General features: G+C 45.6%; 2 protein-coding genes and 1 pseudogene across 2 annotated transcripts in view; 1 reads left to right on the top strand and 2 right to left on the bottom strand.

Moving 5' to 3' along the window:
- The window catches only part of LOC105994830, a 131,392-nt gene extending 129,991 nt beyond the window's left edge, over window positions 1-1,401 (top strand). The window contains exon 8 of the mRNA XM_013028469.1: window positions 1,266-1,401. Within this exon, the coding sequence (XP_012883923.1) occupies window positions 1,266-1,362 (97 nt within the window). The 3' untranslated portion in view covers window positions 1,363-1,401. The remainder of the gene's footprint in view (window positions 1-1,265) is intronic.
- Window positions 1,402-9,039: 7,638 nt separating this feature from the next.
- On the bottom strand, window positions 9,040-10,030 carry LOC105994828 (annotated as a pseudogene).
- Window positions 10,031-12,381: 2,351 nt separating this feature from the next.
- LOC105994827 (spidroin-2-like) overlaps window positions 12,382-24,638 on the bottom strand; it is a 14,090-nt gene continuing 1,833 nt past the window's right edge. The window contains exon 2 of the mRNA XM_013028468.1: window positions 12,382-12,723. Within this exon, the coding sequence (XP_012883922.1) occupies window positions 12,391-12,723 (333 nt within the window). The 3' untranslated portion in view covers window positions 12,382-12,390. The remainder of the gene's footprint in view (window positions 12,724-24,638) is intronic.

The raw sequence follows: 24,638 nt of genomic DNA, 5'->3' as shown, positions 1-24,638 counted from the left end.
GCCAGCCTGGGCAAGAAAGTCCCTGAGACTCTTGTCTCCAATTCACCACCAAAAAGCTAGAAGTGGAGCTATGGCTCAAATGGTAGAGAGCTAGCCTTTAGGAAAAAAAAAAAAAAGAAAGAAAAGAAAAAAGAAACTCAGGGACAACACTTAGCCCCTGAGTTAAACATGCAGGACTGGTACAAAAATTAAAAAAGACCTCCTGAGTAGCTAGGATTACCAGTGTAAGCCACCAGCATCCAGCTGTTTCTGTGTTTCTCTCTCAAAATTGTCTTTATTGGAGCTTACCCAAGTGATTCTCAGAATAACCTTTAAGGCTGTATTGATTCTGTCAAGCTTACTTTGTGTTCTCTCTTTCTCTGTCTCTCGTTTTTAAAAAGTGACTGTAGCTAGGCGAGCAACACAAACAACAGGGCAGGTGCACATCCATGTACTTACACATACATGCACAGAGGAAACGGGCTGGGGCAGCTGCACCCTGATGATGATATCTTTCCTCCCAGTGGCCTCCAGTCCTCTCCTGCTTCCCCTGTGTCCATTTCACGCTTTCACTGTGTGTGCTCACATCTCAGAGGAAAAGTAAAATAAACGAAGCTTCCTCCATGGAAGGGAGATGGGGACTTTGCTAAGGTGGTCCCCACTTCTTGCAGGCATGAAGTGTTTCTGGCCAGGTGTGGGATGACTCTAGTGCTCTTTGGGGAGAATTTAAAATTCTCTGGCCTTTTCAAACAGTGACAGGACCTTGGTCTCATCCAGAATCAGCCAAGATCCAGAGCCACAGATCTTTTCTGAGCATGGCTGCCATTTACCCTGAAGGACAATCCTGTGCCTTGCTTACCCGTGTGTCTGGGTATGTGGGTGTGCACATGCCCATACCAGAACTAGAGTTTAAACTCAGGGCCTCACATACTTGCTTGATGTTTTTGCCCAAGACTGCCACCCTACCAACTGAGCCATGCCTCTACTTCTGGCTTTTTTTTTTTTTAATTGGAGGTCAGAGTCTCATGGATTTTCCTGCCTACGTTGGCTTTGAACTGTGATCCTTACAGGTCAGCCTCCTGAGTAGTTGGGAATCACAAGCATGAGCCACAGGTGCCTGGTTTACCCCTGTATCTTACAGAGTCTCTGTGTTCTGCGACTGTGAAGACATATAGGCTGGTCACTATTGTCCAGAGCAGCCTGCTGGGGGGAGGGGCAGAGGATAAATATGCTCTAGGAGGTGAAGCAGATCACCAACCTTGCCACCCTCTCTTCCTTCCACCCAGGTTTCCGCTGTTCACTGCCGTGTATCAGATCTGCTATGAAGGCAGACCCGTGGCAGAGATGCTGGCCTGTCTCCAGAGCCATCCAGAACACATCTGAAGTGAGCTGTGCTGCAGACGGGCAGCCTTCTGCCTCTCCAATCTTGGCTTTGTGTGGAGACCAGGACTTGGCAACAGGGCAGTGTTGGCTTGCTGTGCTCCCATCGCCGATCCGGATGAAGAGTTCCAGGGTGTTCTTGAATCGTGACAGGCAGTCCATTGACAACTGCCGCACACACGTGTGGACATGTGGACATGTGTGTGCTCCTTGTCCTTCTGTGGATCTTTCTATGAACATGAGATATCCTTTTCAGTGATGGTATTTGAACTCTTCCTGCTGTGTAACCTGTAAGATCGCAGCCTTGTCAGCTGAAAGGTTTAGGTGTGACTTGTGTGCGTTTGAATGGGGGGTTTATTTCTTGTCATCCTTCTGTTGATAAACCTGACCAGCCTCAAGATGGTATGTATGCTGAGGACAAAGTCACCACGCTGAACTTGTAAACACTATCTCAAGGGCAGCAAAACGACTTGATTGTGGGCTGATCTTTTTTTTAACAAGTAGATATTTTTAACAAGATAATCCCCATGGGTAGTTTCCTCTCACTGAAGTCTCCTGCATTTTAGGCTCTTTGTCTTCAGGGTGTGCTTTTGTCCAGACCCAGCAACAGCAGAGCACAGGAAGCTCACCTGGGATTCTCCTGTCCTGGCCAACAAGTTCCCTGGGGGCAGACCCTTTCCTGTGCTGTGTGAGGTTGGACTTGTCTGCTGGTGTCTCTCAGAAGGGACAGTGCTCACCTGGACTGGACCAGGAGCTGGGCACTGTGTCCTCCACCCTGCCAAGGCATGAGACCACCAAGATATCACTGGGCTGTGTGACCTCCAGTGAATTGCTTGTAGAAAAGCCCTGGGCTTTGTGTGGGTGAGGGTCTTCATAGCCACCACTCCAAGTGGGCTTGAACCAGCAGCATCAGTGTTGTCTTGGAGTGCTGATTCCCAGGCCAGCCCTCTCCCAGGCCCCTGCAGTGGCCTCTGGGTTGACAACTGCCTTCCGTGTGTTTCCCTTGCTTGCTCTGACTTGAGAACCACTATGTTTGCTTCATTAAGTTGATTTTAGCCAGGTGCCGATGGCTCATGCCTACAATCCTAGCTATTCAGGAGGCTGAGATCTGAGGATCGCAGTTCAAAGCCAGCAGTGTTATGCTTATCTCAAATAAACCACCAGAAAACCTGAATTGGCCCTGTGGCTCAAGTGGTAGAGTCTTAACCTTGAGCTGATGAGCTGAGGGACAGTGCCTGGGCCCAGAATTCAAGCCCCATGACAAAAAAAAGTAAAAGAAAAAAGTAGATTTTAGACATGGGTACCAGTGGCCCATGCCTGTAAACTAGGTGATCATGCCTGACAATCTGTGGGTCACCCTTCAAGGCCAGCCAAGGCAAACAAACTGGAGAGACTCTTATCTCTAATTAGCCAGCAAATGCTGTAAGTGATGTGTGGCTCAAGGGGTAGAACAGCAGCCTAGAGCAGAATAGGCAAGTGAGAACTGAAGGACCTGACTTCAAATCTCAGTACTGGTGTAAAAAATATCAAAACTTCAGTTTTGTAGTAGCCTTCCCCCAACCGTGTTTCATGGGAAACAAGGGTCCTGGGGTCAGTCTAGTGGCCATTCCAGGCGCATCCTGGAAATGTCAGGTGGCTTTGGGAAAGCCTCTTCCCCTTCCCGAAATTGTACCCCATGGTCACTGTGTCAGTGGAACGTGGACGTCTTAGACCAGGGAGAAGATTTTTGGCAAGGAAATGAAGTTTCCAGGCTAGATGGAGGAGGAGGTAACCTTCAGTGCCTGCAGGAAGCTTGGGTGAATAAGAATCTGGAGTATCATGACTTCTGAGCTCTTCCTGACCCGCTCTGCCATGAGGGCTGAGGAAGCTTACTGGTGACACTGTCACCCACTGAAAACGCACATTCCCATTCCAGAGTCAGGAGGGGATCCCTGGCTGGGTTTCAGGTGAGGTGGGGTTGGGCCCAGCCCTCCGCCTGACCTCACACAGCCTTCTCCAGCAGTGTTGCTTACATATTCACGCACTCTGCCGTGTTTGGCAGGTCTTTTTAGCTTTCTCCCTCCCCTATCTCAGTTCAGAATTTTTCAATTTTTAAAGTCTTCCCCACTTGTAAAACTGAAATTCTTATACAATGGCTTGGTATGGGAATTTAAAAAACCATCCAAACTCTATGGGGTTCTTTGAAAGTCCTGTATGTCAGAAATATATAAAATCTCACTAGATCCTCCAGATTTTAGCTGTTTTAATAAGGCTGTTCATCCACCAACTTCTTGTCTCTGGATAAATCTTTTTACATGTTTTTACATGGGTAACACAGAGTTACTTTTTAAGATATAAAAAGGGCTGAAAGCTAACTTTGGTGTCTACGTAGGATCATGAGGAGTTTTGTGTTTTGCATATTCTCATTTGCATCAGTTTCCTGCTGTGGATTTTGTACTTTTCCTTTTGCCAGCAACTCTCCCAGCCCATCCCCCCCTGTCTCTCTTGAATGTACTTAAATAATCTTCACATTATGGGAAAAAGTAAATTTAATAAGTTTTGTGATCAGTTTAACTATAGATATTTATTATCCTATAAGTAATCTATTTTTGTAACTACCTGTGGTCTGTCATTTATTTCTAACGCATGTTTCTTGTTAATTATGGTAATGGGAGGGAGAGACCTACATTAGAAACTTAATTTGTACTCGTTCAGCTAATCTCTGAATATAAAAACTATATTTTTGCCGGACATCGTTGTGTGCACCTGCAATCCCAGCAATTGAGATGGAGTTTAAGGCCATCCCCAGCTGCACAATAAGACCCTGTCTCTAAAAACCAAGTCTGGGATTGTATCTCTGTGATAAGCACTTGCTAAGAATGTCTAAAACCTGGGTCTCATCCCTAGTACCACAGAAACAAAAACTTACGTTGTTGCCTTGCTGAAATGCAGCCTACTGCAGTGTGAAACAAATAAACAAATCCAGGTGTTGAAATCCACTCTAGGAGATGGAGCAGAGCTAACTGAATGGTTTTTCATTTAACTTTGTGACAGAGTCCTTGGCATCGGCCTAAGGAGGGTGTGGTGAGGTTCTGGTGTTTAAAGGGCATTTTAGGTTTTCCACTAATTTGTCCATCTTTACTTTACACATATACTGTATTTGTTTACAGTCTGCAGGTGGATATAGAATTTAAATGTCTGGTTTAATAAACATTTAACCCCCCAAACCTGTGTAGCAGATCGCATTTTTTTCATCACCTTTGTTTAGTATGTGTATACATGTATGTGTCAGTACTGGGACTTGAACTCAGATCTTAGTTGGATTTTTCGCTCCAGGCTGTACACTTGAGCCACAGCTCCACTTGTACCTTTTTGCTAGTTAATAGGTATTTAGAGTCCCACAAAACTTCTAACACACGTTAGAACTGCAATCATCAGAACTCAGCTTTCCCATTGGCTAAGACTACGAGCAGGAGTCACCCACCTTCCCAAAGGAATTTTAAGCAGAAAGAGCAAAGGTAGGAAGCAATACACTGATTATCTTTAAAATATGGCTCAAGGGGCTGGGAAGGTGGCTCAGTGGTAGAGCGCTTGCCTTGCATGCTCGAGGCCCTGGGTTCGATTCCTCAGCACCACATCAGCAAAAAGAAAAAAGCCGGAAGTGGCGCTGTGGCTTAAAGTGGTAGAGCCCTAGCCTTGAGCTGAAGAGCTGAGGGACAGCGCCCAGGCCCAGAGTTCAGGCCCCACGACCGGACCCAAAAACAAAAAAAAAAATTTTTTTTAAATATGGCTCAAAGCATCCGCACAATAGTGACATAAAAACAATGGAACAGAATAGACATCCTAGAAATAAACCCTAAATTAGCCGACAGTTGACAGTGCAAGGATGGTAAGGCACTAATGGCTCACACCTGTAATCTTAGCTGCTTGGGGGTCTTAGGAGCAAAGTTCAAAGCCAGAAGTGGAGCTGTGGCTCAAGTAGTTGAATGTTAGTCTTGAGCAAAAAAAAAATCTCAGGGACAGTGCCTAGGCTGGAATCTCAACCTCCTGAGTTGCTAGGTGTGAGTCAGCAAGTTAGTCCCCTTTTTCTTTTTTCTTTTTTTTTTTTTTGTAGCGCCACTTCCGGTTTTCTGGTAGTTTAATGGAGATAGGAGTCTCACAGTCTTTCCTGCCCGGACTGGCTTTGAACCGCGATCCTCAGATCTCAGCCTCCTGAGTAGGTAGGATTACAGGTGTGAGCCACCAGCACCCGGCAGTCCCCTTTTTCTGTTGATTCTCTAACAGGCTCAAGAACAAGCCAGTAGCTAGAATGAAATCAGTAAGACAAGGCTCCATCAATACATCCCAAAGGCACTACCAGGTCTCTGATGCCTGGCCTAAAAGATCAACAGTGGCCAGTGTGCTGGCCACTCCTCACGTTCTATTCTAGGCCTCAGGAATCCACAGAGCAGGTAAGAAGAACCCAATGTATCACAATATGAGTAGGGAGCCCAGGTCATTTATGCCCAAGATGGGAGAGATTTGAGAGAAGCAACACGTGTCTCCTTTGGTATTTGCCTGAACTCAAGCATTTGTGCTCACTCTCCAGCATTTTAGGATTTGGGCTGCACTTCCATCTGGCTTTCTGCTGGTTATTTTGGAAATGTAGTCTCTCAGACTCAGTCTTTTCATCCAGGCTGTCCCTGAGCTCTTCGGCTAGTGCTCAGCTACTTGAGCCATAGCTTCACTTTGGGCTCTCCTGATGGTTAATTAGAGGTAAGAGTCTCATGTACTTTCCTGCCCAGGGTTGGCTTTGAACCTCGAGCCTCAAGGTCGCAGCCTCCTGAGTAGCTGTGATTACAGGTGTGAGCCACCACTGCCCCAACTAAGGGATACTACTAATATGACATGGAGACAAGACTCAGAAGCTTAATGGGTTCTAATAAAAGCTTCCAAGATGTGTTACAAGAACAAGTGAGGACTTAGTGGAGCAAAATAACTGAACTAAAAATCACAACTCCTTTAAGTTCTGCTAGTTCTTTAAACACTGCATTTAAGAGTCACATACAGCTGGAAACTGGTGGCTCAGACTTATAATCCTAGCTACTCAGGAAGCTGAGATAATGAGGATCACAGTTCAAAGCCAGCCCAGTCGAGTAAGACCTTAAGACTTTTATCTCCAGTTAACCATTAAAAAACTGGAAGTGGAGCTATGGCTCAAGTAGTAGTGTACCAGACTTGAGCACAAAAGCTCAGGGACAGCACCCAGGCCCTGGATTCAAGCCCCAAGACCTGCACACATACATACACAAATCACACACAACTCATTTCACTTATTAAACAGCCTTAAAGTGACCACTGTATAAAAGATATTTTTCTTTGTGCTGGGGCTGGAACTCAGGGCCTCACACACTTGATCAAGACTGGTGTTCTACTACTTGAGCTATACATCCACTTCTGGGTTTTTGCTGGTTAATTGAAAATAAGAGTCTGTTGAATTTATTTGCTGGGCTAAACTTCAAACCTGTTTCAAATCTCAGTTTCCTGCATATCTTGGATTACAGGAATGAGCCACTGGCTCTGACTCAGGTTGCAACCTAGACACTGCTGTGGCTTATGCCTGTAGTCCTATCTACTCAGGAGGCTGAAATCTGAGGATCACAGTTCAAAGCCAGCCTAGGCAGACAAATCTGAGAAACTAGCTGCAATTAACCACCAAAAGGCTCCAAACAGAGCTGTGATTCAAGTGGGAAGAGCATCAGCCTTAAGCCAAATAGCTAATGGACAGTGCCCAAACCCTAAGTTCAAGCCCCAACAACAAAATTCATTCAGCAGCTCTAATGGAGTAATTGTTTAAAAGCTCCCATCTGAATCTCTCCTTTTTCACCCATTTCTCTTTACAGCACTGTTCAAAACTGTAATGCTAGTCACAGCAGATAATTATATATGCTTGTCTGGCTTAAGAAGTAAATTAAATTTGCATGCAAATCCTTGCAAAGATCTATATGACAAGCAATTCCATTGTACACTTTTGAATGGCAATAAATAGCTGAGATAGCTATGAAACCACACCTTGGTGTGGTGTAAAATGTCAAGCTACAGTACATTTACTCATTTACAGGTATTTCCAGCCCAAAGAATGGAGGCTTTTCTAGAGGAATGTAGAAGCCCGTGAGACAAATGCTCATCTTTATTGGCTGGGCTGTTGACACACTTATTTTCCAAGTGAGCTGCAGGAAGTCAGGTGGGCACCCTCATTCGATGTGCAGGGGCTTGTGGAGGGAATCAAGGTCTGTTTGCCATTCAAATGGGTCACTGTGGGGGCAGCCCAGGTCACTTGCATTCCTGGATCTAAGTTCCCAAGTCCCTGCTGAATTCCTGATCAGGCCGCCAGCCATCTCCAACACATAGGTTGCTCCATTAGCCTTCGGCTGTCCTTCAGTCCACTGGCCTTTTGAGGAGTAAGAGATGTTTGTTTGACAATGTCTGTCCCTTTCTTCTGGCTTGTGTGACATAGCCTCATTAAGTACAGGTTACATAAAACATTTCATTTTAAAATTACCGCCCTCATGTTCTATCTTGTCTGTGTGTGTGTGTGTGTGTGTGTGTGTGCGCGCGCCAGCCAGTACTGGGGCTGGATCTCGAGACATGGGGTGCTATCCCTGAGCAAGGCTAGTACTTTGCCACTTAAGCCACAGTTCAGCTTTTTAGTGGTTAGTAGGAGATAAAAGTGTCGCCAATTTTTCCTGCCTGGGCTGGCTTCAAACATGATCCTCAGATTTCAGCCTCCTGAGTAGCAGGAATTACACGTGTGAGCCACTGGCACCCAGCTCTATCTACTTTTAGTGTTTAATTTAACTCAGGTCAACAGTGCCATTTTTTTTCAATCCACAGAGAAAGGACACAGAAGCCAAACAGAAAGAGGGTAACCTCTGGGCATTTATCTGTCTTCACAAACAAGCCCAAGTCACTTCTCTGAAACAGACAAGGCAAGAAGCAGGTAAACATCTCAGCCAGAATGTGCAAGTAAATACAGATTTAATGAGTAAATGGAGATTAGTTCTCAGCCTTCCGTGATGATTGAGTAATCGCCATTTTCAACCAACTGGGAAAAGATAATTGGTTAACAGACTGAATTAAAATAATGAGGCAAAAATCTTATTGGAGAAAAACACTTTTTTCATCGGCTATATTAAAATTGCAAATTGAAAAATTAACTGAAAGAATATATTAATATGCATGTCTGGCACATTATATTAATATGTACTATGCATACTATGCATTGACAAATTCCACTCTGGAAGGATAGTTAGCAACTGCTAACAGTAATTATACAAAATTACAATCTTGACTCTCACTTTTTTTTTTAACTAACCAGGGGTTTAATATAAATACAGATAACAACATAGAAAAACTCAAGCCATAGTAACTAAAACCATAATGACAAGCAGTAGACACCAAGGACTTGGCTAGTTCCTCACATAAAAACAAAGATTCACTATAAGCATGTTACATAGGAAATGGCCAAGGAAGCGCACAGAGTAAAGACAAACCTTGCAACTTAAGCTAAACCTGAGCAGCTGCCAGGTATGGGGCTATGTTCCAGTGAGGAGGATGCGATGCAGGGCCCATGTCCCTCCCCATTTTAGGATCAGAAGTGGTTGCCCAGGCCTGCTGGGCTGGGTGTTGACATAGGCTCTGGCTGCCTGTGGAGGGGAGAGAGGGATGTTACTGCTTCAATATAGTACCCGCCTCAGCCCCACCAGACCACAAGAAGCTGGCCTCAGACTCACTCAGTGCTTCCAGCAGCTGTGTAGAAACAGCATCCTTGGCCACTTCATGACCATCCTGCCCATCTGGAGTCAGCACAACCCAGATGAGGCCACTGAAAGGCACTGGATGCCCAGGGATCACTACTTGGTACCAGAAGCGATGCCGGCCAGCGGGTCCTGTGTCCAAACGCTTGGTGAGGGACACTGGGCTGCCTCGCTTCATTCGTTGGCACAGCATCTGCAGGACGGCTCGAGGCCCTTGGGACCCCAGCTTGCTCTTAGCCAGGGCCAGCTGACTACTATGTGGCTGTAGGTGCTGCAGGGAGGGGCGCATGAGCTGGGGACGCAGCAGCTGCTTCAGGTCTGGCTTGAGCCACGCCACAGTCACTGGTTCTCCACGGAGGCGTGACTGCCCTTCCACTAAGGCCTTTTTTGGCCATGGCGGCTGCGCGATGGGAACTGAACTTGAGCAGCGCAATCTGGGTTGCTGTCGACCCCGGACTGGGCAGCAGCAGGGCTTCCTGGAGGCCGGGGCCCGGCGGCTGCAGTGGGTCACATCCACGCTCAGCTCGCACTTGTCCTCCGTGCTGCGGGCAGGAGGGCCGCAGGAGGTGGCTGTGCAGCGTGGCCATGGCGGCCTGGGCACCGCGCCGTAGCGCGCGTAGGCGAAGCCGCGATTGAGGCCGTTGAAGGCCATCAGGAGACGGAACTCGTCCAGGCGGCCCACGTGCTGGAGCAGCGGAATCAGCTGGGGCTCCTACACATCCTGGGGCAGCCTTCGAATAATCACCGCGGACCTGCCGGCGGCGGGCTGCCCACCCAGCCTGGAGGTGGCCCGCCATACCTCCTCTGCCCGTCTCCCCGACCCACGCCTCCAGGGCCGCCTTGTTTTCTGGATTCACCCTCTCACACCATTGCTCACAATCGCGTTTGGACTGCATGGCGGTACTGCAGGGCCCTCTTGACTCTCACTTTCTACCTTCTCATACTGCTTGATTTTTCCCCCCATTCCTGGGGCTTGAACTCAGGGCCTGGGCACGGTCCCTGAGCTTCTTTTGCTCAAGGCTAGCACTCTACCACTTGAGCCACAGTGCCACTTCAGGCTTTTTCTGTTTATGTGGTACTGAGGAATTGAACCCAGGTCTTATGCATGACAGGCAAACACTACACTACTAAGCCACATTCCCAGCCTTGACTATTTTTAACAATGGGGCTGTATCACCTTTGCAAATGCCAGATTAGAAAGCTGACTAAGCCACTCTTGCTTTCTTTTGCCAAGGGTTGAACAATGATACTGCAAAATCTATCAACTGTGGCCTTAAAACTGAGTGCATCAAAGAATGCCAATGCAAGGAAGGGCTTTCTCAAGTTCCTGCGTCCACCTGACTCAGACTGGCCAATGAGAGTCAGTCCAATAGCCTTAAATCTCCACACTGACATTTCATTACTAAAGATGACAGACATACCACAGAGGAAGAGACTGGAAATCAAACACCGAGCCCAGAACTCTGCCTGAGGCCACTGTCCTCCAGGCTCAATTCCTCCCCTAAAACCTACTTTTAACCCTTCCACAATTGTCTGCCACCCCACTTCCCTCTGCCTCCTGAAGAGGGTATTTACGCCTTTCTTTAGTTTTCTTTCTTTGGGGGGCAATGGGTGACAGGCAGTAGTGGGGTTTCAGTTCAGGGCTTTGCACTTGGTAGGTGGTGTTCTGTGACCTAAGCCACACCCCTGCCCTGAGTTTCATGTTCTGTATGGCTTCTATGCATATATCCATGGTAATTCACTCATACTCTCTTTTTTTTGGGGGGGGGGGGTTGATCTTTTACAAGCTTATTTCAACAGAATCAATGACCAAATCTTGGAGGCAAAGTTTGAACTTCCCAACGTATCTTTATATTAGTTTGGCACCTTTACATTCTCCAAAAATACTGCTTGATGAAATTTTTTATGTATGTGTGTTGGCTGAACTCAGGGCCTGAGTGCCACCTCAAAGCTCTTTTGCTCAAGGCTAGAGCTTTCCCACTTTGAGCCACAGTGCCACTTCCAGTTTTTTGAGTAGTGAACTGGAGATAAGAATCTCTTGGGGACTTTTCAGCCTGGGTTGGCTTCAAACTGCAATCCTCAGATCTTGACCTCCTAAGTAGCTAGGATTACAGGTGTGAGTCACTGATGCCCAGCACTTCAATGAAAAGTTTAAAGGTCTGACTATATGGAGTTATTGATGAATACTATATAGCATCAAAATGTGTGTTAACTGTAAAATGTTCTGTTACAAATACAAAATAAGCAATTTGAAAATACATAACTTACAATAAATAATAGTTTGCACAGATAGAAAACAGTATACCAAGCGAAAAACAAAAAAAGATTACTTTTATTTTCCCTAAGAAAGTGACTAAAATGTACATACATTTAAAATGAAAACCAAGGGGGAACTGCAATGAAACGAACTATAAATATCCTATATGGAACTTATGAGTATCCAGGGGTACGTTTTCCATGAACTTCATGCTAGCCTCTGGTCTCTGAGGTCCTTTTTATGCATCTGTTAAGGAGAAACATCTGTAAAAGTTGTGCAATGGTAGAGAAAAACCTAAATATTTGCAAAGTGTCTAAAAATACAGAACTATTAGTTTTACACCAGTGCACACTTTAAGGCAGCTCACAGGTACTTCAGACTCTCAAAGCTCTTCCTAAAAGCAATGAGAATCTTCCCAACATCAGTGTGAGAATGTTTCTTTACAACGTGTAAGAACAGAAAAAAAAAGCTTACTATTTCAGGAAACAGGACAGCCAAATCTGAACCAAGATTCTACCTTGTGGCATGACCTTGAAAGTCATTCCTTAGTCACCAGAAAATGGGAACTTCCCTCACCCATTGTTCAGTCTCATGGGAATCAGTGAGGATGGACTTGGAGACTGGCTTTTGTGATCTGTGAAAAGCTAAGCTAGGTGAGTGATACATCCTGTAGTCAGTCCTAACAACTTGGGAGATAGAAGCAGGAGACAGAGTGTTCAAGGCCAGTCTAGGCAACATATGCAACACAGCAAAATTCAGTCGTGAATAAGAAGGGGAAGGGAAAGGGAAAAGAAGGAAGAAGGGAGGGAGGGAGGGAACGAATGAAAGGATAAAAAGGGAATTTCTTGGCCAAGGAACCTCCCCCATTTGAGTGTGGGTACAAACACCCCCTGTGTGGGGGTACAAACAACCTTCTATTTCCATGTCTAACTTACTGGTCCCCCTTCCAGGTGGATCAGGTCATCTCCCCGGCTCTCCATTCACTGTGGCTGGACCACTTCAGAGGCACAGAATGGTTCTGCACATAACCCGCCCACCCCCAGGCCCACCACAGACAGTATGGGGAACAGGCTGGGGCAGCTCTGGGGTGGAGCATGCGCCAAGCCCTGGGTTCCACTCTAGCAGCACAGGGGAGAGCAAGGAGGGAGGGGAACACGCAGGAGAGACCTCCATGTCTCCCCTGGGTGGTTCACTGATGGTGGTCTCATAGAACTTCTTGCCAGCCACCTCGCTGGCTATATTGGCACCCATCAGCACACTGATGTTGATGCCCATCTTCTCAAGGATGATGTTGGAGTTGATCTTCAGCCCCTTGGGGTCCTCATCATTGCCCTCGGAGGAGAAGGGGACAGAATCACAGAGCCACTTTATGCAGAATCCACATTTAGATATCTCAGGAAAAATTCTCTTACATAAGAAAACAAAGTATATACAAACTGCTCAAAGAATAAAGATTAAAATGAGCTGGGAACCAGTGGATCACGCCTGTGATCAGGCTACTCAGGAGGCTGAGATCTGTTTGAAGCCAGCCCTGGCAGAAGTCTGAAAGACTCAAATCTCCAATTAAACAGCAAAAAGCTGGAAGTAAAGCTGAGGCTCAAGTGGTAAAGGACTAGCCTTGAGAGAAAAAGGTCAGGGAAGATACCCAGACCCTGAGTTCAAGACCCACAAGGGCATGTACACACATGTACATGCATGTACGTGCACACACACACAATTGAAAATTATGTACCCATTATTTGGATTAAGAAGTAGAATGTCCTGCCCATGTAATTGTAACCCCTCTCTACAGTATGTTCACAAATAAAAAATAAAAAAAAAGAAGTAGAATGTGACTTGCCAACAGTGCAAAAGATAAAGCAGAACATGACCCACATCCCTAAGTCCCTGTGTCTTTCCCCACATCCCTCTTCTTCCTTGTTCACCTCTCCCCTCGCCCAGCCACCATTCTAAACAGTGTACATCTTGCCATATGTAGCTGTTCCTAAACAAACATGAGGTCATCAAGCCCATTTCTGAAAGACAATTAAGAAGAACACAACTCATCTGTGATGGTCTTTTTTGCCCTCCATTACTATTTTAGAAAGTTGGCCATGTAACTGCATAAGCCTTCTGGTTCAATTCATTTCTGTTCATTGCTATATAGTATTCCAAAACTAGTAGCAGTCTATGATCTCTTACTAGCAATGTGGTGAAGGTGAGGGACTCAATTTCAGAATTACATAAAATATGAAGATTACCTACGAAGCCAGAAGGTGTATATAGTGAAATATATAGTGAAATAAGCGATGAATGACACAGGAGTTTGTCTCTCCACACTCAAGTACATGGCCTCTGGAGAGGTCTGAGGCCTTGTGGTTTACAAAGCCCACTTTAAAGTTAGGCTCAGAGAGACAAGGGGTACAATTTTCTCTCATGTGGAAGGTAGATCTAAATTATAAACATATCTGAAAACAAATACAGGGTCAGATGCATATATGTATATATACCAGAGGAGGATTCCAATGGTGTAACCCCTATGAACAGCCAGTGTAACAAAACACCAGAAGGCAGTCAAAGATGATCACATATTACATGTCATTCATATGAAATGTCCAGAATAGCCAAAGTGGGCTCAGGAATACTCACTTGTTTAGAATGTGAGGCCCTTGATTAAATCCTTATCATACACACACAAGAAAGTGGATTAGCGGTTACCTGGGGGAAAATAAGGTGAGTACTCAAGGGTCTGAGGTTTCTTTTTGGGGATGATATAAGTGTTTGGGAAAAAATTGCCCGTAGCAATGGGTGCACAACTATGGGAATATACTAAAAGCCACTGAGTTTTTGCAGTGTACATATTTTATCTCAGTGAAGCAGTTTGTATTTTTTCCTTTTTCTTTTTCTTTCTTGTTTTTTTTTGTGGTAGGTCATGGGCCTGAACTCTGGGCCTGGCGCTGTCCCTCAGCTCTTCAGCTCAAGGCTAGCATTCTACCACTTGAGCCACAGCACCACTTCCGGCTTTTTCTGCTTATGTGGTGCTGATGAATTGAACCTAAGAACTAATGCATGCAAGGCAAGCACTCTACCACTGAGCCACCTCCCCAGCTATTTTCTATTTGCTTAAACTTAAAAGCAGTACTAGGGTTTGAACCTAGGATCACGAGCTGGTTAGGAAGGCATTTAAAGACATGCTTTAAGTGTTTTTCTCAGGTGGGTTTTCATGCTTTTTTGCCCATACCAGCCTTGGGCCACTTCTCACATAGCCGGAAGTGCAGTCTCAAACCAGCACTTCTAGGCTTGTTAGCATGAGGATATTGTTAACTTGACTTAGGTTAGCATCAAACCGCACTCCCTCTGACCTATACCTTCCAAGTATCTGGGGTTACAGGCATGAATCACCACATTCAGCTAGAAAAAGAGTTTGGGATTTTTTTTTTTTTTTTTTTTTGGTCAGTCGTGGTACCTGAACTCTGGGCCTGGGCACTGTCCCTCAGCTCTTCAGCTCAAGGTGAGCTCACTACCACTTGAGCCACAGCGCCACTTCTGGTTTTCTGGTGATTAATTTGAGATAAGAGTCTCACGGACTTTCCTGCCTGGACTGGCTTTGAACCTCAACCCTCAGATCTGAGCCTTCTGAGTAGCTAGGATTACAGGCATGAGCCACTGGTGCCTGGCTTAATTTTGTTGTTGTTAGTTGTGGGGCTTGAACTCAGGGCCTTGGGTGCTGTCCCTGAACTCTTTTGAGCAAGGCTGGCACTCTATCACTATAAACCACAGTTCCACTTCTGGTTGTCTGGTGGTTAATCGAAGATAAGAGTCTTACAGACTTTCCTGACTGGGCTGGCTTTGAACTGAGACCCTCAGATCTAAGCCTCTTGAGAAACTAGGATTATAGGCATGAGCCACCAGCACCTGGCTTGTAAAGGAGTTTGGTTTTGGCCAGTCATGGGGCTTGAGCTCAGGGCCTGGACACTGTCCCAGAGTTTCTTTTGCTCAAGGCTAGTTTTCTTCTACTTGAGCTACAGTGCCTCTTCTGGCTTTTTCTGTTTATATGGTACTGAGGAATCGAACCCAGGACATCATACATGCTAGGCAAACACTCTACCACACCAGCCCAGGAATTTTGTTTGTTTGTCTTTAAGTTAGCAGATTTTAGAAGACAAAGATGAGAGGAAATGACAACTGAATTTCATAGAGGACGCTATGATCTAAATCCCCAGGTCACACTGGAGCTCGCTAAGCAGAAGAGGAAAAAGGGAAACAGCAGAAGAGCTCTACCAAGATGAGCTCTTATCAACACGGGTTCTAGATGGAGAACTCTAACACAGGATCAACATTTCTATCTTGTAATAAAAGGAAATACGTGTTCTTTCCCTTCTGGTCTAAGGGGAAATCAGCCTGAGATGGACCAGCTTTTAGGGAACTGCTGATGACACAATAATGCCTTTGTCACAGAAGGTTCCTGGGGGAAGGGGTCATGTTACACGTGAGTGTAGCCTGGGGGAAAGGTCAGGCAGGCAGCAGTTTGAGGGCTCTAAGCAAAATAGGCCCACAATCTCAACCCAGCACATTGACATTATAAACACCAATTATGTGTTGGTGGAAATGTATTTCCTTGAATTCACAAGATCCAAAAGTGTTCAAAATTAGCTTTTTAAGTGCTTATCACAGACTACAAGGCTGATCATTTCCTGTGACCTGAAATTTCATCTCTAGGTACTGGAGCACTGGCCACCTAGCAAAAAGTCAGAAATGACACAAATGTCCCCTTAAAACAAACAACAAAAATACAGCCCCTGGGCCCGAATTCAAGCTTTAGTACTGACACTAAACAAACAAGGGCAGGAGCAAACCAGGCGTGGTGGTGCACATCTGTAAGCACTCAGAAGGCAGAGGGGGAGGACTGCCAGACTAGAATACATAGACCCTGTCTCAAAAACAACACACAAAAAACGAGGAATTCCTTTTTATTTTTTATTGTCATTATAAAGGTGATGTAGAGAAGTTATAGTTACATAAGTCAGGTAAAGAGTACATTTCCATTTGAACTCTATGACCCCTTCCCTCGCTCTCCCTGTTTTTCCCTCCCATCCTCACCCACAAGTTGTTCTGATCATTTTCAACAATGTCTAGTGAGTACCACTGCTGCATTTCTTTTTTTTCTTTTTTTGGTCCGGACGTGAGGCTTGAACTCTGGGCCTGGGCGCTGTCCCTCAGCTCTTCAGCTCAAGGCTAGCACTCTACCACTTGAGCCACAGCACCACTTCTGGCTTTTTTCTTTTTGCTTATGTGGTGCTGAGGAATCGAACCCAGGGCCTCGTGCATGTAAGACAAGTGCTCTACCACTGAGCCACCTTCCCAGCCCCTTGATCCTTCCATTTCTGTGGCACTCCCTTACCCTCTAAAAGACAGATAAATGAACAAACAAAACAGAAACAACAACAAAGAAAAAAACAAGTTTCCTTTTCCTGGAGTTCATTTCAATAAATATTCATGTCTGCAATGCTATGAAAATGTAACTTAAAGGGAACCTGGGTAGGTATTTAAGACCTCCCTCTCCCCCCCTCCCCTCCCTCTTTCTTCCCTCTCCTTCTCACCCCCCTCTTTGCCAGTCCTGAGGCTTGAATTCTGGATTTGGGCACTGTCCCTGGGCTCCTTTTAGCTCAAGTCTTGCATTCTACCACTTGAGCCACTGTGTACCACTTATGGATTTTTATATGATTTACTGGAGATAAGAGTCTAATAGACTTTCCTGCCTAGGCTGGTTTCAAATTGCAATCCTCAGATCTCAGCCTTCTGAGTAGCTAGGATTACAGGAATGAGCCACTAGTGCTGGGTAAGAACTCAATTATTCTTGACAGCAGACCACAAGAGGTACAGATTACCCCCACTTTACAGAAGAACAAAATTGAGGTTCAGAGAATATAAATGTCACCAAAAGTCCTACTGTGTATCTAGAGCTAGGATTTTAAACCCAGATCTGACTGCTTCTAAAACCCACACTTCCCACCAATTTAGTTTGTCCTGGTGTAAAATGGTATTGCTGATAATCCAGTTGGAGCTCCATGAAGAAGAGATTCCCGGCTGCAGGCAGGGATCCAGCGAATAAAAGCAGACACACCTCTGCCCCCATGGAGCTAGGAGACTGACAGTGTTGCTGCCTGGTGACAAGGTGGCCAAGGGGAGAGGGCTTGTGACCCAGTGCCAATGACACTTGTCAGGTCATTCAGAGGAAAGGTGGCTTCTGAAGGCTGGGTGGGTCTCAGGGGGCAGGGAGGAGGAGGAGGAAGGGGAAGGAGAAGAGGAGGAGGAGGAAGGAAGGGCAGGGAAGCATGGGCATGCAGGGGAGGTAGAGATGGTGGACAAGGCAGTGAGGAGTGAGAAAGGGGTACACTGATCTGTCTCAAGGCTGGCGCCATTATTACTCCTCACATGAATGAACAGGCCAGGAACGTGTACAGTGGTTAACAATAACAACAAAAACAAAAACCCAGGGTCTTCTGTTGGGCAAGAAGGGATAAACAGACCCCAGCTCATCCTTTGGTATTTGTTCTGTCCTCTTCCCATCTTCCTAAGAAGGGATGAGATCTGAATTAGGCTGAAGATGTGTCCATCAGCCAAAGCATGGTTGGCTACCAAGTCAGGCAAAGGTCAAGAATGGCCCTGGAGTGCAAAGCCGTGTGAAGACAGAAAGGACCTTGCAGGGGCTGGGAAGGTGGCTCAGTGGTAGAGCGCTTGCCTTGCATGCATGAAGCCCTGGGTTCGATTCCTCAGAACCACATAAGCAAAAATAAGGAAAAAAAAAAAAGCCGGAATTGGCACTGTGGCTCAAGTGGTAGAGTGCTAGCCTTGAGCTGAAGAGCTGAAGGATAGTGCCCAGGCCCAGAGTTCAGGACCCACGACCGGACCCCAAAAAAACCAAAACCAGAAAGGACCTTGCAGCACACCTCCCCTTTTCCCAAGGAGGAAACCGAGGCCTGGAGAGAACTGGCAGAGATTCTGCCACATTCTCCACAATCCATGCTCATCTCTCCCAGAGCTGATCTGGGTTAAGGTTCCCAGGGCAAGAGGATGATCCATTTTAGCTTGATGAATTTATAGTCCCACTCCTAAGAGCAGTACATGAAAGAAAAGAACTATGAAGAATCTCATCACCCAGGAAGAACCACTGTTAACATTTTGTGTAATTTTTTGCACTTAAAAGGCTTTTAAAGTACAATCAAATGACACTGTTTTCAATGCAAATATAAAAATGAAACATTTTAAAAACAGATTCAACTTGGTGAATGTTTATTTGATCTCTGGGTAGAGAGCTTCTCTAAGCTTAATATCAAAAGCGGCCACAGGGAGAGAAGGGGAAAAAAAATCAATGTGAATATCTCTTGAAGAAGAGGAAGGAGATGAAAGAGACCTTGGGTCACGCAGAGGGAAATGCTCACCAGAGAATGAATGATATGTAAGGCTGGATGCAAAGTGGTGAACCCAATTCACAAAAGCTTACTTAGAAGGCTGGGAGCAGAGGTTCAGGGCAGGGCATTCTGTATGACTCTTATCCCCAATTAGCCACCAAAAAGCCAGAAGTGGAGAGGTGAGACTGTAGTGCTAGAGTACCAGCCTTGAGCAGGAAAAAGCTAAGGGACAGCCCACAGGCCCTGAGTTCAAGCCCCCATCCCCCCAAAGCATAGATGAGTTGGGACTACTAAAACTATAAAAGAATGAGAACTGGGGCTGTGGCTCAGTAACACAGTGCTTCCATAGCAAGTGCAAAGCCTGAGTTCCAACCTCTTCATTACAAGGGAAAAAAAACCCCAAACATGTAATTAGTGCTTGTTTATAGTTGTAGCACTTGGGCTAAGGCAGGAGGATTGTGAGTGAGGCCAGTCTGGGCTACAGAGAGAATGCTGTCATGGGGGGGGGGGGGACAATGACACTCTGTGTTTCTGTGTACACTTTAAGATCTTTAACACAGTTACATAAAAATCAAGGAGCAAAGCAGTGTGTAGAGCTCTGCTGTTCAGTGTTGGCCACAGGGGGTATTTAAAACAATACTAGACTATAAGTGTATTTTCTTAGTGCCAGTCCTGGTGCTTAAACTCATGGCCTAGACACTGTCCCCAAGCTTCTTTTGCCCAAGGCTAGTTCTCTACTACTTGAGCCACAGCTCCACTTCTGGCCTTTTGGTGCTTATTGGAGAAAAAAGGCTCATGGACTTTCTTGCCTGGGCTGACATTGAACCACGTTCCTCAGATCTCAGCCTCCTGAGCAGCTAGAATTAGGTGTGACCCACTCCACCCAGCCTGTATTTTTTTTGGTAATTGCTTGCTTACTTTCTAGGTCTCTACCTTGCTCAAGGCTCTTAAGCTTAATTAATGTTTAAATTTACTGCAGTCACCTTTCAAGTGGGTGCAGAAAGGCAGAGAAACTCCCACAGTGTCAGTACGTAATAGCTGTATGACTCACAGATTTGCCATGACCTCCGGAGGCATCAGATTACAGACCCAGGACCAGAGAGAATAACAGATGTCTCCAATTGTGTGGGTCAAGGAAGATACCATATTGCAGAAGTGAGGCTCCAAAACCTCAGCACCAGATCTGACATTTGCACAGCCATAGGGCCAAGATAAGCATGTTTGGCCCTCATATAGGGTTCCACTTTGCTAGAAGCAAATTAGTCCAACCCATAATAAATTATTAAGGGCCTGGTGTGAGGACACATGTCTGAAATCCCTATACTTGGGAGGCTGAAGCAAGCAGTTTGCAAATTTGCAGCAAGTCTGGGCTCCAGAAGGAGACCCAGTCTCAAAAAAAACAAAAAAAAGGCTGGGCATTGGTGGATCATGGTTGAAATCTAGCTACTCAGGAGGCTGAGATTTGAGGATCAGAGTTCCAAGCCAGGTTTAAAGCCAACCAGGGCAAGAAAGGCCTTGAGACTTTTATTTCCAAATAATCACTAAAAGCTAGAAGCGGAACTTTGGCTCAAGTGGTAGACTGCTAGCCTTGAGCAAAACTGCTCAGGGATAGTGCCCAGGCCCCGAGTTCAAGTCCCATAATAGATTAGTGGACAGTATATAGGGAGTTCATTCAGGGGAGTATTGAGCCAGAAAATGGCTGAAGTACTGGCGCATGCTCCAAGTTTCAGCATTGGCTGAAAGATGAGAGCCTTACATGAGGTGAAAGAAGCCAGTCACAAAGGACCACACATTGAACGGCAAATCCTGGAACAGAAAAATATTTGTGAGACTAAACACTGCCAGTTACTTAGGGCTGAGGGAGGTGGGGAGAAAATGGAATGGCAGCTGAAGGGTATGAGCTGATTTTCTTTTGGCAGTTCTGGGGTTTGAACCCAGGGGCTCATCACTTGCTAGGCAGGTGCTCTGCCACTTCAGCCACACCTCCGATCTTTTTTGCTGTAGAGTGGAGCACCCTCAGACTTACCTACTTACAATTCCCCTCCTGAGTAGCTAGGATGACAGGCAAGAGCCGCTACACTCTGTCTTACTAAGCAGATGAGGTGATTGTTGCAATTTGTGAATACAGCAAAAGCCACTGTATTGTACATCTTAGGCGAATTAAGTTGAATGTCATGTAAATAATCTCAAGGTATTAACAGAAAAAAAAAAAGTTTTTGCAGGGCTAGGGACTGAAGCCAGACCCCTGTGTTAGTTAATCCTCTACCACAGAGCCACATTCTCAACCCAGGAAAGAACGGTGAGACTAAAAGGATGTGCCATTCACGGTAAGATCAGCACAAGTGCAAATGAGGCAGAATGTGAAATTTTCATCATCCAATTATAGATGATAATGTGAACTTATCCATACTAAGTTCTAACATACATATTACATTTTACAATTATCGAGTTGTCTGCACATGAAAACCCTCAATGTAAACCTCACAAGAGTTGAAAGCCAATGAGTCTAGTCCATGCCGACACTTCCTATGACTGAGTAGATCCACTCAAAAACCCAGTTAGAGCCACACGCTGATGGCTGATGCTTGTAATACTAGTTACTTGGGCGGCTGAGATTTGAGGATTGTTTCAAAGCGAGCTTGTGCAGTTAAGTCTATAGGATTCTTATCTCCAATTAATCACCAGAAATTGACAAGCAGAACTGTGGCTCAAGTGGTAGAGCTCTAGACGTGAGTGAAAAAAGATATGGACTGGGCTTAGACAATGAGTTCAAACCCCATGACTGGCAACAAAAAGAAGAGAAAAATCTCTCTCCATCGCACCCTCCCACACACATAGAAAGAAGCACTCGCTCACAGAGGAGATAAATTATCTTCACTTCTCAGATCTCCAAGCAGCAGGACAAAAGGAGCAGTACAGATCAAGGTTCCAAGAAGGATAAAGAGCTGCAGAGCCACATCCAGCCAGACCCTGCCGGGCATCAGTGCAAAGCAGACCAACACCGCCCCGACCTACACACTCGGGGAAATGTCCAGTACTATGAGTAGCAACTAATAGTCCCAGGAAAACTACGAGGCTGCCTGTCAGTCATTCAAATCTGTTGTCTTCTCTCTGATACTCTGCCTCCACTTCTTGGCCAAAGTCTAACCTGTTTATAAAGATGGCTGTGGTCAGGGATGGTGAAAATAACCAGCTGAGCATCAAAAGCTACTCAAGAGGCTGAGATCTGAAGATCATGGTTCAAAGCCTACCACAGCAGGAAAGTGTCTCTTATCTCCAATAAACTACCAAAAAGCCAGAAGTAGAGCTGTGCCTCAAGTGGTAAAGTGCCAACCTTGAACGAAAAAATGGATAGCTCCCTGGCCCTGAGTTCAACCTCCAATAGCAGCACCAAAAAAGAAAGAGAGAGAGGGAAAAAAAAAACTGCTAGTCACACACTTCTTGATGATAATCTCCAATAATCCTAACCAGAATCCCAGATAGCAAATACCAATATAAGCAATGACTCAAGCAGTTTACCCAAAGCCTACTGGCTGCCAAGCTATGACCAAAGCAGAAGCTCAGGAGTTGATTCCAAAGCCCTTCCCTACCATATGGCCCTGCCTTTCCTCAAAGGAAGATGATTTCTTTCTCACAGAAATTGATTATAACATACAGCCTGAGGCTTTAGTTCTGCAATGCATTCTGCATTTCTCCAGAGCTATCCTCCCAAAATGAGAGGCAAAGAAACCTTGTTACATCTTTGGAGGAACCCAGAAAAAAGTTTTCCAAGTAACAAGTGATAGGTTCAGAAACTCTTCAGCTGCTTCCCCCAGATCCCAGGGTCCAACATCTCTCATCCATCTAGAAGGTGAGATAAGGTTATGTTGGGGGTCCACCACTTGCTAAAGTTCCTGGACTTACTGCAATTGCTAACACTTCCAAGCTCACAGCTAAAGGGTAGTCAACACCTTTATCTACACAAGCAATCAGAGCTACTTCAAAGTCTCAAGTATAAATATTGCTTAAGCAACTTTAACTTTCCAGAGAGAAGAACAGAACTACTCGGGTAGGTATAGATTCCAGTATTCTGCTTTAAAATTAACCAGAGACCAAAGTCCCTTAGAGAAAAGTTTATCTTGCCCTTAGGGAATAGGATTCAATCTAGATGCAGTGAGGATTCAGGAGGCAAGTTGTCTGGGCTACTCATAATGCAGGAACCACTATTTCCAGTGTAATGTCTAAACAGGTGAAGCACATGTGCTCCATTACACTTCACATACACCTGCAGGTAAACTGCCTGAAGGCCAGGGCCCTGCCTGGTGCCCCCATCCCTGCAGAGACCACAGTACTGACCTGGGACAAACTACTGAACCAGGACCCAGTGTTCCTCTTTTTCTATCTTGTCTTCAGCCCCTCTGCCTGAACTTCTCTGCAGAGGTCATGGTCCCTCTCTCCTCACACTGGAGTGATAGAACCCAAGCCAAGGGACAGAGAAGCCAAAAATGGTTCCTGTCTGATCCAGTAATTAATGGAGCTAGGCAGCCAGCCCAAACTCTCAGAACATTTCTCAATCACTGGGCTTCAATGCCACTGGCCAAGTTCTACTCCATTTCCCTGGGTGGAGTGGGCCAAGAAAACAGTCGAGTATATCAGTACATCAGAAATCAAGGGCTAGCTGCCAAATCTCTGGAGGGTGCAGGAGGCTCATAGCACTGCTCTTATTAGGCCCAATCTAACCAGCCAAAATGGTGCCACTTCTACCACCAGCACCTTGCAAACAGCAAAGGGGCTTCTGCTTGTAGAATTTGACACAAAAGGAAACTAATGTTGAGAGAACGTGCATTGGAACAGGGGATGTGGATGAAGTGAGGCCTGAGTTTACTTAATTCCCGGTATGGGGCATAGAAGGGGAGGAGGTGGGACAGACAGCCATGTGCCAAGTGGAGGGTTTCCAAAAGTGACTAACATCAATCACACAGACCTGACCTTGAGATGAAAGTGCCAGAGCCAAGCCCAGGGTCCAAATGACACTCTTCAGAGGCGACTGGAACTAACTCCTTCAGGAGTCCTGCAGAACATTCTGTTGTTGGTTGAACAGTATCCTGTGTTTGCAAGGAAGGAGACAAACTCCTGTGTAGCATTCCCTTGGGTCTGATGAAACTATCCCCAAGGACAGAGTAACTCACAGGCTTTTCCTCAGGAGGGAAAACCTGGGAGGACAAATGTGGATGAGAGACTTGTTTCCACTGTATTTTACTGCCCCTTTGGGTTTTCAAACCCTGTTCATGTTGGCCTGAGTGGTAGAGTGATTGTCTTTCAAGTACCAAAGCCCAAGGTTCCATCTCCAGCATCTAGGTTTGTATTACCTAATCAAATACAATTATAATTTTAAGAGTCAGTTTGGTAGCTGAGTAGTAGAAGATGTTCTTAGCATCCAAGAGGCCCTGGGTTCAATCTGCATAATCAAGAAAAATTATTTTTTCTTAGGTATTATTTACTTAGCACATGCCAGGCACTAGGAGAGATGTTAAGTCTCAGGGGCTAGTAGTGAGGAATGGAGAAAATTAAATGTCAATCCAGATCCAAGTTCTGTGTTTCATGCCTGGAGTCCTAGCTACTCAGGAGGCTCAGATATCAGGACTAAGGTTTGCAGCTAGTCCAAGCATACAAATCCAAGAGATTATTTTTTTTTTTTGAGGTCCGGTCGTGGGGCCTGAACTCTGGGCCTGGGCGCTGTCCCTCAGCTCTTCAGCTCAAGGCTAGCGCTCTACCATTTGAGCCACAGTGCCACTTCCGGCTTTTTTCTTTTTGCTGATGTGGTGCTGAGGAATTGAACCCAGGGCCTCAGGCATGCAAGGCAAGCGCTCTACCACT

The sequence above is a fragment of the Dipodomys ordii genome, unplaced genomic scaffold (assembly GCF_000151885.1).
Source record: "Dipodomys ordii isolate 6190 unplaced genomic scaffold, Dord_2.0 Scaffold110, whole genome shotgun sequence".
NCBI classification, from domain to species: domain Eukaryota; kingdom Metazoa; phylum Chordata; class Mammalia; order Rodentia; family Heteromyidae; genus Dipodomys; species Dipodomys ordii.
Note: the sequence above shows the minus strand (reverse complement) of the source record. Positions and strands in the feature narration are given on the sequence as shown.